Source organism: Myiozetetes cayanensis, unplaced genomic scaffold, assembly GCF_022539395.1.
Source record: "Myiozetetes cayanensis isolate MyiCay16 unplaced genomic scaffold, myiCay2020 scf10, whole genome shotgun sequence".
NCBI lineage: Eukaryota > Metazoa > Chordata > Aves > Passeriformes > Tyrannidae > Myiozetetes > Myiozetetes cayanensis.
In genome coordinates this window covers 22,994,972-23,012,866 of record NW_026086605.1, presented here as the reverse complement: position 1 = coordinate 23,012,866, position 17,895 = coordinate 22,994,972, and the positions used below count along the sequence as shown (strand labels likewise).

Here is a 17,895-nt window from a genome sequence, read left to right as displayed (position 1 = left end):
GAACCCAGAGAAAGAAAAGATTTTGCAAAGACAACGAAGCTCTTACCCTCAAAAAAACCCTTTTAAATCCTGGAAGGCTGGTAATAGCACACAAACATATGTCTGAATCTGCACACCAGATTCATATCCGGGCCACACTATCAGTATTCCAATAGTGATATCTTATGGTCACAGGTTGTCTTATGAGTACAAGATTTTCTTCTTACCTGGCCCATCTGCTTTTCTTGATAGACAGGTTTTCCATGCCAGTAATAAAGAAAAAAGTGATTATGCTATTTTTCTGCCTTCTTTCTGAATGGAGAAGGACCAGCACTTAAAGCCTACATGGAAGCCAAACACACAATCCATTCTCCCTCTTTAAAAAAACAAGTCTTTTCCAATACAAATTACAACAAAAAAAATAAGCATTTCTTTGAAAAGTGTAGAAGAGGAAGTACGAAATCGTGGCTCCACTAACAATGTGAATTGTTTCTAGCCACTGCACTGCAGGCAGGATTTTACTACATATACAAAGGGGCAACCCTTCAGCCTAGGCCCAGAAATCCGGTCATGAAGATAAGTAAATTACTTGGTTTATTCTCATTATAGTAAGTTTCCAGCAACTAAAACTATGCCACCATGCCACTGTTATAGATGAAAAAATGATACATCATCAGTTTGAGCTCTTCTTCATCTTGAAATTGGGTAGCTACAATTTTTAATTTATATGGCATATTAGTATTTGATTAATCTATTTCTTTAGAAGAGTACATGAAATTATAATAATTTCTGAAACAGAGAATAGATATATCAGGTATCCATCTAAACACTAGCCCTAAGAATGCAGAGCTTTCATTGTTGTTATCAATATAGGGATTGGAAGAGACTACTCTCATCTTCAGGTAATTACAGTATAGTCAAAATCTTCAGCTGAACTTTTTCCCCATATTATAAGCAAAAAAAAAAAAAAATTTGATTTTTCCAATTTTTAATAGCTACATGGAACATTTCAACATTGTCTGACTGAAAATAAACTTTAAATTGACATCTATGAACCTTCTTTGGGATATTGGACAGTCTGGATTGCAACATAACTGCTTCCCAGCTGTAAAACTGCAGAGAATAATAGGCATGTGACTTGTTCTCTCAGACCACATCAGCCCTCATGTTAACTATAGCAGTATTACACAAGCTTTATAAGGCCTGAATTAATGCATTTTAGGTTTAATAGAGCTTCATTAATTTTCAGTAGTTCTAGCATGACACTGCCCCAGTCAGTGATCGTTGGTTTCTCCGTTATTCTGGGCAAAAGGTGGAAGACCAGGCTGTAAAGGACAAGACAACCATTGGCTCTGTATACAGAAGTTTTTACAAGCCAAACCATATTCCACTAGGGGTTTATCAAATCAAAAAATAGACTTCCCACTTGCCAAAATATGACCTCAAGAGGACAAAGCAAGTAAGTTCTCTACCAACAACATACCTATTCATTTCTGCTTGGGGGGAGGTGGAGGAGAGAGTGGAGCAAAAGAGCACTTCACATAAACAACAGTTCTTCAGAAGTTCTCTCCAGAGAAACTGGTAAACATATGTGGCAGAAAAAGACCCAAAAGCTATGCTGCAGTTGCCTTTAAATCAAAAAATTTGTTATGAAAAACAACATATCTAGTTTCATGGTTAAAAATAAATCAGGAAAATAAAATTAATTCTATCTTTTTCTTTCCTTACTTTGCAACTGTCAATGGCCTTGCAATAAGGTTTCCCAGAAAATTAGGTGTGTCCTTTACTGAGAAACCATGCACCGTTCTGGTCTAGTACATGAGATCAATTTAAAGATATTTTTCTACTCACATGTGAATTATTTTCTAACCCTGTAAGAGTTCTCTACTGTCAGAGACAAACAATGAAATCCAAAGTACCTCTCTCAGGATACTACCTGTATAGCTGCTGCTGAAAATCTTTACCAATGCAACATTTCTTTATATTTAGAAAATGATTGTTTGGTTGTTTTGAAACTGGAATGACACATGCAGACATTTTAATGAGTTCTGCTTGAGAATGACCATTTGACATGGCACAGATCTACATTTGTTTCTATTGCTTACATTGACATAGCAGACTACTCCTTCAGAATCTACTCAACAGATTCAAAGGTTTTCTTCTAATGATTGAAAAATTTTGTGCTTCCGCCTACCCTGTATGGCATTCCACCTTTCAAAATTGCACCCAAAATCTTAGGCTTATTATTTAGAAGAAATAGCACTGTAGAGTCTTATTTAGACCACAAAGATATAAAAAAATATCACATAAGAAGAAGAGGAAAAGCTGGGAGATAATTTACAAAAGCAAGATAGTTAAAAATTTGAGCAGACCTGCAGTGGTGGATTAATATTGTGGTCTGTTAGACTTCTCTGGAACAGTATGCAATATGAAAGCACAAAACTCCTGCCAAAATGCATGTGAAGTTCTCCAAGAGCAGTTCTAAGACTCAGAGCAAAAATATTTTATGCTTCACGTTCAACAATCCAATGGACTTGACCTGTAGCTAACTGCAAAACATGCAAGTGATGTCCTATTTCAAACTCAGGAATACTGTTTTTTCTACAAAATTACATACAGTTTCTTCCAGTTTTTGCTTGATAGGCTTGATGAGAACAGGTAGAACAGGAATATTCACTGCCTCTCCTACTCCATTCTTTTTCCTAAAGACACTTCTATGGTTTTAGTACCTCCTCCTTTCACTTTGAAACAAATATTGCATTCATATTTTCTGTGTGAAATTAATAGTAATAATAGTCTGACTGCTTACTCATATCTAAACACTTTACATAAATTTCCAATCCTTGGTGTATACCTGTAAATCATAATGCACCTTTCTGGAAAATCACAAAAGCAATAAAAAGAGCAAGAGAATTATTATCATATAGCTGGAGAACTTCACAGCAAGAGTCACAAGACACAAGTCTGGTGGCAAAATAATGCAAGAAAAAAAATTGCAGAATGTAATGATACAAGACAACAGTTCGTACACATACACCAGAGTGGACCCACCTCCTTGCTTACTGGAATTGTGACAGTTAAACTTAGTCACATTTAGAGCCACCACTGGAGTAGGATCCTGACTCCACAGCATGATTGGAGATAGTTGTGCATTATTTCAATAAAACAGGTTTCTTCCTTGTTTGTACGCTTTCTGTATGTATTCACACTAATAGTACTTTTGATAAAACCCTCCAGAAAGTAATCAACTCAAATAGCTCTTCTACAGCTAAAGCTGCACAACTGGGTGGCATATATAAGTGAGCTTTCTGTAGCAAAACTTAAGTCTTCAAAAGAATTATAAGAAAAAAAAGATTACAGGTTTAGCATTGCTTCTGGGGTAAAATGTATATTTGTGATAAATGTATCAAATCCCCTAAAAACTACAGGCAGTGAAACTTCATATTTAGGCTGATTTGCTTTCCAAATCATATAGACAGCACAGTTGTGTACAATCTTTAAACAAGTACAACCACAGAGAAATGCTGAGAGATTTAAGAGAAATAAAAGCATGATCAGTTAGCTTGTAATCTTCTTTTCTCTTATTCTCCTCCCTATAGCTGCATTAAATTGCCTGTTGAGAACAATAACATATTTGTGCTTTTATAGGTAGAATGATTTCTATTATGTAAAGATTTGGCTAACAGAGTAAAGATGCATTCAAACTGAGCTGGATTACATGCTGTTAATAATTTTCTGGATGCTCTAGGGGACCCATAATTCTGGAGGAATAGAGATTAGCATTTGAATATGTGCTTTGTAATACATCTCAACGCAGACTTTTTTAATTTAACTTTTGTCATTTTTCTAGAACCACACTAACCAGAAATCAAATCACTGAAAGCATTTTGGAGGAAAAAGTATACCACAATCAAGTTTTTATGCCCCACCCCACCAAACACTACAGAGTACATAGAAAATCTGTCTTTTCCCAACTCCCAACCATTTCAATAGTTTTCTTTAGAATGTCAGACTACCTAGAATATGTGATCAGGCTTGCAGTATTGTTCCATGCACGCTGAATAAAAAGAGGAACTCGACAAGCAAACCAGAACTACTTGTTCTGAGTAAATGCTCAAGCTATCTGGAAAGCTGGCTTTGTTGTGGGCTAGCTTCCGTTTCAGAAAGTAATGTCAAAATACATTATTTTAGCAAAATTAATAAAGTAACTCAAATTGCAAAGAAATATCCCTGGAAATACGATAGCATTTTTTTGTTATTGAATAAAATCTTCATCATAAGAAAGACTGCCATTTTACTGTTTTCATGAAACATTGAACTCTTTTGGCCATCTTTTGTTAAACATTGAAATCCTTTGTAAACTCTGTATGCTTTTTCATAATTTTTGAAACACTTAGTACTTCAGAACAGTCTTAAAGTAATAAACATTATATTCTCAGACAAACTAAAGCATACTAAAGTTTTTAATAATTGTTTTTATTTAATAAGTTATTTTTCTTAGCATTATAAGGTCCACCTAGCAAGTACAGATTCACTGGACAAAATATACGTTTCATGACCTTTGGTCCTCAGTTATAATTAGTTGTCTGGTCCCAGTTGCTTACAGTGTAAACAAAGACTGATAAACCCACACTGGCTGCATGAATTTATTACATTACAGTCCAGCTGCCAAATGTCTAACCATTCTAATAAAAAACTATTTTCTAAGGTTTATGTTTTATTGCATGTATGACTCCCTTATTGGTTAGCATTTTGGAGTTGTGGAAAAGGTTATGAATTTAGAAACTGACTGCATTCATATCATATTTAAAACTTAATGCTATTTTATTAAAGACATATGGGCCTCCAAAGTACACATATTAAATGTCATGTAAGAAAAGTAGCAGTCTAAATCATGGTCAAATTCATTTTTGACGTGACTCCTGAGGCTTCCCAAGATCTGAACTATTTCTTTGTAAATCTGGCAGTTTAACCACACTCATAAATCACTTTCAAAGCATATTATTTCTTAATTTTACTGCATTAGAGAGCATTTGGCCTACACAGTGAACTGTTTGTAACCGTTACATGAACAAAGATGTATATTTAGTCTTGTAATGTGTGAAAGAGAAAAAAAAGGTATTAATTTCTCAATCCTGAATTTACTTCTTTTAACCCAAATGATACATTTCCTATTGAAATTTGCCAGAATAAGATACATAGGATAGTTTGCTGTACTGACATAACAGAAAACAATCTCTTTCTGCTTCAACCTCATAAATTAGCCACACATAGGTAATAGGAATTAAGTCAATATCCCACAGGTTCTTTTACAAGAAAACAATGGTGGTCAGAAGTTTTCAAATCCCACCAAGAACAAATGAAAGAACAAATGAATCTTCTTTGGGACAATGTACATGCATTTACTAGATTCCTTGATACAATGACATTTGATACATCAGAACTGAAGTATAGCTTAAATGCATTTAAAAATTAAATGCACATCACTTAAGGACAGATTTCTTGCCTGCTAAAGTCCAAAAAAATCCTACCACTAAAACACATCATTCACAGAACAGGATTCAAATGAACATAATTTTTGAAACATGATTGAAATTTTCTTCATTTATTTTTAGAGAAGTTCCTAATTACAAGGTTAATTACAATTCATAGGTTTTCTTATATTTTCCTTGGATGGTCTGAATAACCAAGATAAATTAGGACAACAGTTTACTCCAAAAGCTTTATAATCTCACTAATTCCTTCAAAAAAGCCCACCAGTTCTCAGTCACAAATATTCTTTAGCTTTTTATGTACGCAATAAACCCCTCATTTTACCCTGAAACATGGATCCATAAGTCACCAAATCATAAATGTTTTATGTCAGGTCCATTGTCTGCAAGATAACAAGATGATGTTAGTATCAGCTTCAACTAACATTCAGGAACTGGAACCAGAATCTGTTAATTCAGTCTGATTTTAAGGGAGCACACGAAACTGTGCTGCAATCCTTTTCCTTTGACCAAGGGAGCAGTTTTAGAAATTTATTAAATTAAAAAGTTCAGAACTTCTTACAAAACATCCCTTTGGCCTATACATTTCTGGTAAGGGTGGAGACTAGGAGAGAAATATCAGTTTTTTACTGAAAACAATTTTTTTTCCCCTTATAAACCAGTTACAAATTGGTCATGTTCTTAGTCATTAATGAAGAGAGAATGACTGATATGCCCGAGCTTTTAGGAGATGACCTCATCACCACCAGCTCTATCTGACTCTTGCACCACTCTCTGGCTGATGTTAGTGCGGGGGAGGATTATTTTTATAACGCTCTGGTGTTCTTGACCTGCCAATATTTTGCAGCACACAATATCTCTTTTAGCACAACAGGAAAGGTATGATTCAGCTGCTTAAACACATGCTTCTACTGCTGTTTTATCCACTCTACAGTATCCAGGCCCAGTCTCCCATGGTGACTTCAGAAAAACTTACTTCTCCTATAGATACTTATCTGCCAACCCTAAGGGACCTGCTGTATACTTTAGGGTATCCAAAATGGCAGTAGGCTGCTATTTTTAGTAACTTACATTGTTTCCAAAGTGATTAGAAGTATTAGTCAATAGCAGGGCAATTAATTTTATCCTTCCTTTTGTTCCTGTCTGTTGGGGTAACTCTGCTATATATAAAAGGATGTAGAAAACGTAATGTTGTTAAAGTGACCATGCTTCCATGATGGTGATTGTAACCCTTTGTGTAAACCTTCTTGTTCCCAAAATCCCTCACTGTACCTCAGAATGTCTAAGAGATACCTGGAAACTCACCTATTGGCTGTTAACCCTTTCTTGTAATTGGTTGGTTTGTAACACCTCCTGAACTCCCAATGGTCACATTGTGATCCCTCCGAAAGCTATTTAAGCTGTTGCCAGATCAATAAAGCTCTCTCTGCCTGGTTGTCTCTCCCACCTGACTGACAGCCCAGTGGTCTGTCTGGGGGGCCATGAGGTGCCACGGGGTGGGGGGACCAGGGAGAGGGCACTCTCCCCCTCGGAGCAAGGGGTAAAAGGAAAGGCTTCTTGCGCCGGGGTTCCCCCTCCCTATCCACTCAGCGTTCATCACCTGTCCTCTCATTCCATCCATCTAATTTGACTATAGCAACACTAAAAAAAATCTAGTATTCAAAGTAACATGCTATATGATATGCTTGCATCACATTTTATATGATGAAGCCATGGTTCTTTATCCTCTGATATAATTTAAGTCTTCACACCTAATCTGCAGATTACTGTAGATTGTTCTTTTTGACCACAATTCCACTGATTTCAAAAGTAAACACATGGAAGATCAAAACCCACTTCTGTAGAATCAGGGACTACAGTGTTGTCACAAAGAACATTAAAGATGTCACTGTGCAACCAAAAACATTTTTTTAATGGTAAGCAAGACCAGGGGAATAACAATTTGCAGAGAATTACATGTTGAAGGCACTTTGCTTATTTACTACCTTGATCTTCTTATAGAGAATCACCTTTCTAAAAACGATAGAGTGTATCCACTGAAAGGAAGGATGCCAAAGAATTTGGTTGAGCTAATGTAAAATACAACTCTGTTTACATCACAGTCTTCCAGATAGCGTGTTGTTCCTTGCTGCAAGATATGCTACTGAGAAGATCACAAAAACAAATCATCTTTGTCTTCATTTGCAGTGGCCCTTCTGACCACATTTATCTCTAACAGCTGGTGAACTTCTCATGGGTCAGTGAAACAGTGAATCCAGGTCTATCTTAACGCAGCATACATATACACTGCAGAACCTGCTGTGAAAACTGTGTGACATCCAACCACAGTCAAAACAAGCAATAAATTTAAAATCAGCCATGACAGCTTTTCAACTTTTGAACTAGGTGCTTCACAGGTACAGAATTGCAAGTAGACTCTATGGTAGTGGTAGTTTGCCACTGATTTTCTCTCTCAGAAATCTTTCTCTGACAAGTAGTTTTCAGAAAAAAAATATATTTTATAATTGGACCTTTGTTTCATTGCTAGAAATTAACATATATTCTAATCATAATGCTTAAGACTACCACTATTTCAATGGGAATAACTCATCAATGTGACTGAGAGTACAAGAGACATACAGCATCTTAAAGTTCAGGGGAAAAAAACCCTACCTACAGGAACATAAGAATAGACATAAACTGGGCCAGAGTTTTGCCAATGCAATATTAAATGGTCATATTATGGCCAAATGTCATATTAAATACATTTAAAAAAAAAGCACACCATATGAACTCCTATGCTTAACAGTGGTGTCATTTGGTAATGAGATCCGTTGCATTAGTTTTTCTGAAAAGAGGAACTACAAAACAGTGCATTGAGCTCTGCCTGTACTCCAGCAGTGTTTCCATTTCCAAGAGAAAAACAAACAAAAGTCACAGGATAAAATTCTAGCCATATTGATCCATTAAGAATCTAAACCAATCATGATCCTAATATCATGGTGTTATATTTTGCTGAAAGGCAATTTGTTAAGTAGATTGAATAGGCTGATCTCAATACAACAGCCAGACCATACACTTGCAGCATCTAACAACTGAAGCTTCCACAGATATGAATCCACAAATGAAAATAAAATATAAAATAAAAGCAGTAATAAACAAGTTGTTATGATAGTTTCTTCAATTAAATGGATGTATTAATTATATACAGTGCCTATTGCCATTCATCAGAGAATCTCTAAGTGCTGTACAAATACTAAGTCTTACAAAGGGATCAATATTCTCACTACTACTGAAAGACACACACTTTTCAGGTGCAAAGTAGCAGCTGGTTAACTAGCACACTGCAACATGACATAACAGTTTAGGGCACAAGGTGGAAAAGGGAATGCTTTAGTAAATTGAGACTGTAAAGAAATCCATAGAGGCAGAATGTAATCACCTGAATTGGATTCAGGCCAGAGCTCCCTGAATAATACCCCTTCCTATCTGAAAAATGCATTGGGATCATTAACAGCTAACACGACACTGGCTTCATGACAATCCTACACTTTTTTTAAAGAAATCATTTTAGGAAAGAGACATTACCTTTTTCATTTTGTATCTTTAATATTAATTGAGATACTGAAATGTAGTCCACATAATACCTACCCAAAGAACTAAATATATGATGCAGTTGATATTTTTTAAGAATTATCAATACTAGAACAAACAATGGAAGAGTCTTTCCCCGTAACCTAAGACATATATGACCCACACATGCCCATTTTTCCTTCTGGACAATTGGAATCACAGGAGGCCAGTTCCTTTGTTATTTCAGCAGCTGCATGCTTGCGACTTAGTCCCTACTGTTTAAATTAATTGCTTTTCTCTCATTTACTGACTAAGGTTCTTTCTAATCATGTGACCTGTCTAATGTGTGAATACACAAAATAGAGCAAAAAAATCCAATCAACTTGCAGATTCAAGGATTGCATGGAAGTTTCTTACTTTCCAAGTTCTTTGTATCTTAGAATCGCATCTTCAACTTTACTATCATAACTGCGTTTGCTTCTAATTGGACACTGACTCTTCTCTTCCCTCTGTTGGCATTGGCTGCCTTTTTTTCAATCTTTCAGTTTGCTTTAACATATGTGCCCTTGCAGTCACTTGAAGGTAGCTCTTTATCAACCAGCCTTAGCAGACAGTTCTAGATCCTCTTACTCTTTTGGGGTTTTTTGGTTTTGTTTTTTTTTTTTTTTTTGCATCTTTTCCAGGACGAAGAGCTTCCTCACATGATGCTCAAATTCACAGCTAGATCAAATTTATTGTTCTTCACTAGGATAACACGCTACGTAGCAAGTGCAACATTTGTCTGCTACAGATGACATGCAAAGACAGGGTATCTATTGTACAATAACTTGAACCAAAGAATGGAGTCTGTGGCTCTCCTTCAGATGCACATTTAATTTGATATATAATCAATGTAAAATGTAAAAGAAGCCTTCATAGATTGCTGATAACTGAACTTTTTCATGCAAAGACTCCATATCAGGCAAGATGCAGGCTACAGCAGCACTGCTTGTTGACTTGTATCCATATATACTGTAATTGTATGTTCACACATCCAGGTATCATTTACCACAATGTCTCACAGGTGTCTTCTATAGAACTTCATTAGCCATTTGATGAACTACCAGTTTTCTGCATATTAGTCTAGTACATAACTTTCCAGTCACATCCTTAAGCCTCTAATCACTCATACAGTTTAAAAAAATTAGATTTCCCATTTCTTAAAATCTCACATCACTAATTTACCCTCCAAGAACCATGAGGTGTGATAGCAGATTTTATCTCTCAACATTGAATCAAGACATATGGGAACTAATTTTTTTGTTTCTACAAAAACTGAGGACAGTCTTAGCAACCTTTATAAAGTCTTCTGAACAAAGTATTCTTGAATTTATGAATATCACAGCTCAAGTTCCATTTCTGTGTTCTCTGTGCTTTGCAGCAAGTTCACACACACATACACATACCAAACAGACATCTATTACTGCAGTGTGATTATCAAGGAGACATACAAGGGGATATTCTAAGAGACAGAGAAGAAGAAAATATTACTTGATGTTTCAAGTATGGGATCATATCCAAAAGTTTCTTCTAATCTTCTTTTCAACTAATTGAATAGTACAAACATTCAAGAATCTAAATTTCCATATTGAAAAAAAAATAAAAAGAAAATGTGGATCAGTATATCATAAAGGAGTTGAAAAACAGAAGGAAAAACCTAAGGTCACCTCTCAGTTCTCCAACACCTTGATCAGTTCATCATGTGGAGTTTCACAATGCTTTTGTTGTTTCTTCTACGAGGTTAATCATCATAACTATTCCCTTGCAGGACAAAAAAAGGCTTGATGTCATATCCCAGTTTAGAAAATAAGTAAAATCTACTGGTTTAGAAAAAAAAATATGCAAGTGTTATTCACACACAATTATGCCATAAATTTGTTTATAGGTATGTTTGCTTACATTTGTTTTGGATCACGACATTTGTTTAAGATAATGGGATTTTTAAAATGAAAACTCTTAAATGACTGAACTTAGCTCTGTCAGATAAGTTCATAGCAAGAAGTACTCTTGTAGCTGGCAGATCCTGCTCAGCAATGTATTATTTTAAACTGCCAAAGTAATCATATATAAAAACAATTTTGGATTTTGTTTGGTTTTATTTTAATTATTTTTTCCTAATTTTGGTGACTCGTTAAGGGATTATGAGCCTACCATGTTATGGACTCTTGCTTAAAATACTTAAACTTTCCAAAGAGCAAAACGGATGGATGCTTCAGTGGGCTAAACTGCTATAATGTCCTTGAAGTAAATATTATTTACTACATCACAGTCTAGGTTGGAGTTATAAATTCATGTCCTCTGCTTTAGGATATGAACCTTTGACATGTGGACAATAAGAACCCCTAATATGTAGAAGCTCATTCTAAGAGGTATCTTATTAGCTAGCAGTTCAACATAACAATTCTTTACACTTTAAAAGCCCTTTACTCTGCATCTACTCCAAACGCTGTAAGTTTATAAATCAAGATCTCTACACAGTGGTGATGGTAAAAAAAAAAAAAAAAAGTGAGCAATGCAGATGTTCTCCAAAGTTTTATCTGTCTCCTTTTATCTACTTTTTAAAACCAGCCCCATTTTCCTAATTTAGGAAGGGGGCAAAAAGGTCTATGAGATACATTAGCAAAAATGTCTTGCTTAAATTCATGTAAGCAGATAGAATATATCTATTCAAGAAAAGTATGATTCTTCTTAAATAGTTAGGCACAAAAATTACTAAAATCATTCCTCATGCCTCATCTGATTTTAATAGAAGCATATATCAGCACTGGTCACTTTGATAATGAGCTTCTCCTATGAGCTTAAATACCGGAATACTGCCAATTATCTGAAAGCAACACTGTAGATTTTATCTCACCTTATTTCTTAAATGGTCCTGCCTAAATATTTACTCTTCCTCTCATAATAAAATTATCTCCCTCTACCGTCCAAGTAACAGTGTATGGATCACATACATTCATCATGTGGAATGCAGATATTAGACTTGTCTTCCTGCTTCAGTCTCTCCATCTCAGTTCCTTAGATAACAAATGCTACATCATGTTTCATAATTATAACTTCTGATGAAAACAATGTATCTGAAGGTGAAAAACAAATAAAAAATTCAGAACACCTATACTGCCATACTGCCATCTTTTGTTGTACAGAGTTCCCTTTATACCCAGTGGACAAGTTGCAAGCAGAATAACTCCACATAATATTAAGTCTATTACTTGGATGTATATCCATGGATATCTACCAATGATTTGGTCTTACAGGCTGTAGGAGTGTTACTGGTGACCAAATGCATGCTGCTTGCTTTCACCATCATAAATAAAACTGAGGAAAACGTTAACCTTAAAAATGCAGTAAGTCACAAAATATTTATTGGGAAGAGGGGTTGCAAAATACTGGGAAATACATGCATTACATAAAAGCAAGTGCACTGACCCAGTATTCAGTAATTAAATTTATATTTAACAAGACTTATGACAGTGTGTATCTATTCATCATAACGCACTTTAGATATAATGGATATACCCAGATTTTTTCATCTAGATTATATGATCATGAATATAGACATTTAAAATATGAAATTATGTCCTTTGATACATCATAATTTCATTTTTAAATTTTATATAATATGCAATGTAAAAATGTGGAGTCATAAAATATTTTCTCAAATCACTTTCTGCTTTGCATCTCTAAGTTTTAAAAATGAAACAGTTGGGAGCACAATTCATATACCTATAAACCAAAGAAGGGTACAGTTTTAAATAATTATGTCAAGAAATGACAACTGTACTCTTTGTAGACGCAGAGATGAATAATTACAAAGCTGGGACATAATTAAGCAATTTTGACTGCCGTATTCTTGAGCTGTCTTTCTGATGTGAAATGCTGTCATGCCCAGAAACACACTTCACACTGGACAGGCATCTTCCACTTTGATCTACACTTGTGCCAATGAAATGAGGTCATGGTCTGGTCATTAAAACAAGGCTTCCTCATCTGGCTCAATGCCTCTTATCCAACCAGACTTATCCAACCTTTATTAAAAGCAGGCATGATACAATGTTCAATATTTTGACAAAAGAAAATATAAACATCACAGAATAATGAAGTTTAGCTCACTTATACAGTGAGAAGAAACACTGCATTGTAACATTAAACTGTTTTCTAATAAATGACTGTATCTTACCATAAGACAGTCATATCACAAACAGATGCATTTTCAACAAAGGATGAAATGAAGCAAAGCACAAGAAAGTGCAGTGTTCTGTTAAAAAAAAAATCGGGAAAAATGAAAGTAAAAAAATTTATACAAAATAAAATATTTATGACTTAGTGATGACTGGTGATTGCTAGATACTTTTGCATTTGAGTAAACACAAGCTACTCAGATGGAAATTTCTTGCTTTTATTCTCATTTTGTGTATTTTTTTCTTGGTGGGGTGTTTTGCTCTCCAAAGTATTTTATGTCAAGACTAAAATGAAAACAACTCCCCACATCACAGCCTCTTTAGATCATCAGTCTACCTTTTATGCTGAATAAGCCATACCATCTCCTGCTTATCATAATGGGGGGAAAAAAAAATCCCTTTTAGTTTGGGGTTTTTTTCTGAAAAAGTAGGTCTGATAGGCTCACTGTTGTTACTACATCTGGCAGAAGATTTTCATGTGGCATCTACCAACATAAAAACCAATCACTCCATCTCCTTTCCTGGCAAGCATAGCCTGACACAGTGGCTCCTGCCTCAGGTGAAAGGAAAAAAAAAAATATTATTGGGAAGTTCACTATCATCAAGGTCTTATATCCCTAGGTCAGCTTACTAAGGAGTTTTTCTGATGACCAATATTGGATGTGCTGCAATCTTTCTCTCAGTTTTGATCAAAGTGTAACCTCTAACTAATTTCAGAAAGCTTAACCACTACCTGTCTGTTAAATCTGCCTGAAGCTGCTTGAAAATCTCAACAACTATATGGGAGAGGAACTGATGAACAGAAAACAAAGATCCAGGAAATTTGAAGGCTAAAGAATAAAAACCCATTACGTATACAATGGATAACATATGACATAATTCGAAAGTACAGTTATTGTGCACATCATCTTTGTGGTATATGGAGGAATTCTGCTTGTTATGGTCTTTGAGTACAGCTGTCAATAGCTGCATACATACATATCTGCATCTGAAAACATATGCAGAGAAGACTATGAGTGTTCTCAAACATAAAGAGTTTACATGCAGATGTACTACAAACATGAATATCCTAGGAAACAGGCACAAATTCAAAACAATTTGGAGAGCTTTGTAATACCTATTCCTCATCTAATTTAACATTTATTTTAAATTAGCCATTTCTGTAATATGTATATAATATTATATGATGAGGGTAATTTTGTAGTACCTTAAGAAGCATTAATTCATGCCATGAAAAACATTTACAATGATTTTACCATCAGTAATTTGTACTGAACCATTTACAAATAAGAAAAAAAGCCAACCCTTTAGGAAGGCAATAACAACGGTAAATTGGAGCCTTCTACAAATTTGTTGAAATAAATGTGTGGTTTATCATAAGGCTTAGTGAGTAAATAATTCAAAACTATACAAAAGGTTCAATTGTACATATAAAAGATAAAGATGTTATCCCTGAATTTGTGAAGTAATTTACCCCTAGCTATTGACTTAAAAAGAGGTTTAATCCAGAAAAGTAGCTTCAAATTTGAGAGAGACTTTTTTCTTCTCTTGCACTATTAAATTGGTTACAATTCACAGAGTAGGCCTTAAATGAAAAATCTAATTGCTAGCAAAATTAAATCAACACTTCAACAGATCCAAAATCTGATTAGATAAGAAGAATTGTAAAGAAGATGACATATGTGCACTATATCTAACACAATTCAGCCTTTGCATTTGGCCAGATTCAAAGATGGTTTGCTGTGAATAAGGTATACAAAACAGTTTAGAAATAAATTATTTCATTTATTACATATATGAAACTGAAATAACTAAAGGCAGTGGTAAACACTATATCAAAACAATGCTTGTATCAGAACTGTTAACATTTTAGTAGTTATAAATTAATCAGTCTGAAATAATTTGTAATGCACTGCAATTGTACTCATCATAATACAGTTATCCAGCAACACTGTTATGTTAACAAACAGTGCATTTCCATAACCACTTATTATTCAGCATTATTGGAAATCTGCAATAAATTATTGATGGTATATCTGAGAGAACAAAACAGCAAACAGAAAGCAAGTAGATTGAAAACTTAAGTAGAGTTTTAAGAAAGATCTGCAGCACTAAAGGTCCCTGCACCTCAGATTGCTGTTATAGTATATTGATCAACAATGGAAAAAGAAGGCAAAGTAGAGAATTCACATTCACGTTATGATTGCTTCAGCAGTGCGCCCAGAGTTTGTGCAAGTGGTGTTAAATGCTCAGATTACTAAAACTGTCTCTCTGATGTCGTCAGTGCTTATTAGCAGGATACCACATTAAGTAACATCATACAAAATTAGAGTCAACTGGTCCACTAAAAGCCAGTAAACACCATAGGTGTGAGCTCCGCAGTAGACATTTGAGTTTAACATACAAGGCAGGGGACAGCTTGTCAGAAAAAGTGCATTCTTTCACAAAAAGTGTATCACACAGTTGTTACACATCCTTGGACAGGGTAAAACTATTCTTTTAAGCTCAGTGACACATATTAGTTACTTTGTTATACGAAACAGAGGTTAAAAGCAAAAATTTGATAACATAGCCCGATCCCAGTAAACAGATGTAACTGTAAATTTTTATATTAAAACGCAGAAAATCTACTAAGGCTTTTGTCTCTCACCTGACCACATTTGTCAATCCTTTCATTTGAAAGGTTTCACCTGTTACTTTAGCAAGAGACACAGCCAGGTTTCTGGAGTTATTTAAAAATGGTGTTAATGAATCATATTATTATTATTTCTTCCATTTACTCTCCTACCTTGGCATCCTTGGGCTTAACCACTTTCATGAAGGCACCTCTTACCAAGGCTTCCTCTCTCTCCCTCCTGGTTACTTTCCGAGTATCAAGAAATTTCAGGTTCGTCAATTTATGCAGGACAAAATATCTGACAGATGTCAAAATGCACACAGTTAAATTCCAGAAATAAACAAAGACACACTCACAGAATAAATGACTAAAATTAACAGCAATAAACAACAGCCTTTGTTTCCTCTCTCTGTTCACCTTTTTCATGTAACATAGTTTAAGTAAAAAGTTATAATACTTACTTTACTCTCTCAAATGAAGCTTGTTGTAAACTGCCCAAAAGAATTTAATACTAGGTGGATCAAACACAATTATCACCATGGACATTTATGCTCTCTACAGACATTGATGAAGTATAAAGCATACTAAGAAATAGAATAACATGGAAATTGCTTTGAACTGCCTGTTTGGGAAAAGGAATTTTGAGTGATACAACAGATTCCATCTCACACTGCAGGGGAAAACTAATCTGAGAAATGCGAAACTGCCTGCTATCTCCTCTGAAAGAATTCTTAGAAAACATTCCTTTGACAACACTTCTTCAGATTTTTTTATTATTTTCCTAAAAACACAATAATCATCAACATTAGAGACACATGAACAGCAAATCAGGTAGGGGTATAATTTGTCTTCTATCATACATACTGAACCACCATCCTTTGTCTTGAAAGGACTGTATATATCAGTGTTCAAAACTCTTAACACTGAAAGAAGGAATTTGTAAAGAAAAAGCATGGAGAGTTATTCTGGGTCTCTTCATTCATGGACCCCATTTTGACAAAGTCATAATTTGGAAGGAGGATTCCAATTTGGTCCTGCCAGAGAGACAAGGTGTCCTTATGGCATATAGATTCCAGCTCAGGATTAAGTGCAGAAGCACAGAGGGAAAGACTATTTATAGGAAATATATTTTAAGAATTCAAAGTTCTTGTTAGAATTCATCAGTACTATATTCTATTTATCATTTTTACTCAAAGGACAGCAGCTCTTTAGCCTCAAAGAAATACTATCAGCTCCTACCTTGCAGAGGGAGAGAACATGGCAGATCAAACACAAAGTAAGGCACAACCATGACAAATCCAAATATCTAACCACCTCAAGTACATGTAATTTGCATTTAGTCAACCAAATGTGAAGAAGACACTGCAAAGTGAGGAAGTGTCAGACTTTTCCTGGCAGGGGGTAGAAAGGTGATTGATAATGTTCCCCATGCCTAGCTGTTTTGCATAAAACTCCAGTCAGTCAGAGAGCTCCTAATCATACCAGTCCTCCCTGGCGATGGGAGGAAGAAATCGAAGTAGTACAAAACTGCACAACATTTTGAAGGAGAATAACACACCAAAAAAAATTGTTTTAAAAGTAAAAGTTTATCTCATAATACTGTTGTCAAGAACAGAGAAACATCTGAAAAAGACTGCAATGCTCCCCCCTCTAAAACCAAGCAAAATATAATCGTGCAAATAAACCTTTCCATCAAGTACACCATTCCTCTGAGGCAACAGTTTCATAAATTGTTAACAAGTGAACTGAAAATGCTCAGTTCTTAAATCTGAATCCTCAATGTATGGCTTTCAATTATATTAGCAGAAGAAAAAGAGAGTCACTTTACTAAACAGAACATCTCCCAAGACCATTTTTTAAACAACACCTACAGATCTGAGATAGACACATTCTCAGACTCTTTCCAGCTTTCCTGGCTGCCCTTCCAGTCCTCCCTGGCATTTTGCTGGCCCTTATCTTTCAGTGGAGGAGAACCTATCCATCTTGCATTACTGGCAGAAAAGCTCTGATGACAACAGATTCTTTCAAATGAAGACAT

General features: G+C 35.1%; 1 protein-coding gene across 3 annotated transcripts in view; it reads right to left on the bottom strand.

Annotated features, from left to right (window-relative positions):
• The window catches only part of LRMDA (leucine rich melanocyte differentiation associated), a 648,386-nt gene that overhangs the window by 260,091 nt on the left and 370,400 nt on the right, over nucleotides 1-17,895 (bottom strand). For all 3 annotated transcript variants that reach the window (XM_050337663.1, XM_050337652.1, XM_050337673.1), the window contains exon 5: nucleotides 16,029-16,155. In XM_050337663.1, coding sequence (XP_050193620.1) covers nucleotides 16,029-16,155 — 127 coding nt within the window. The remainder of the gene's footprint in view (nucleotides 1-16,028; nucleotides 16,156-17,895) is intronic.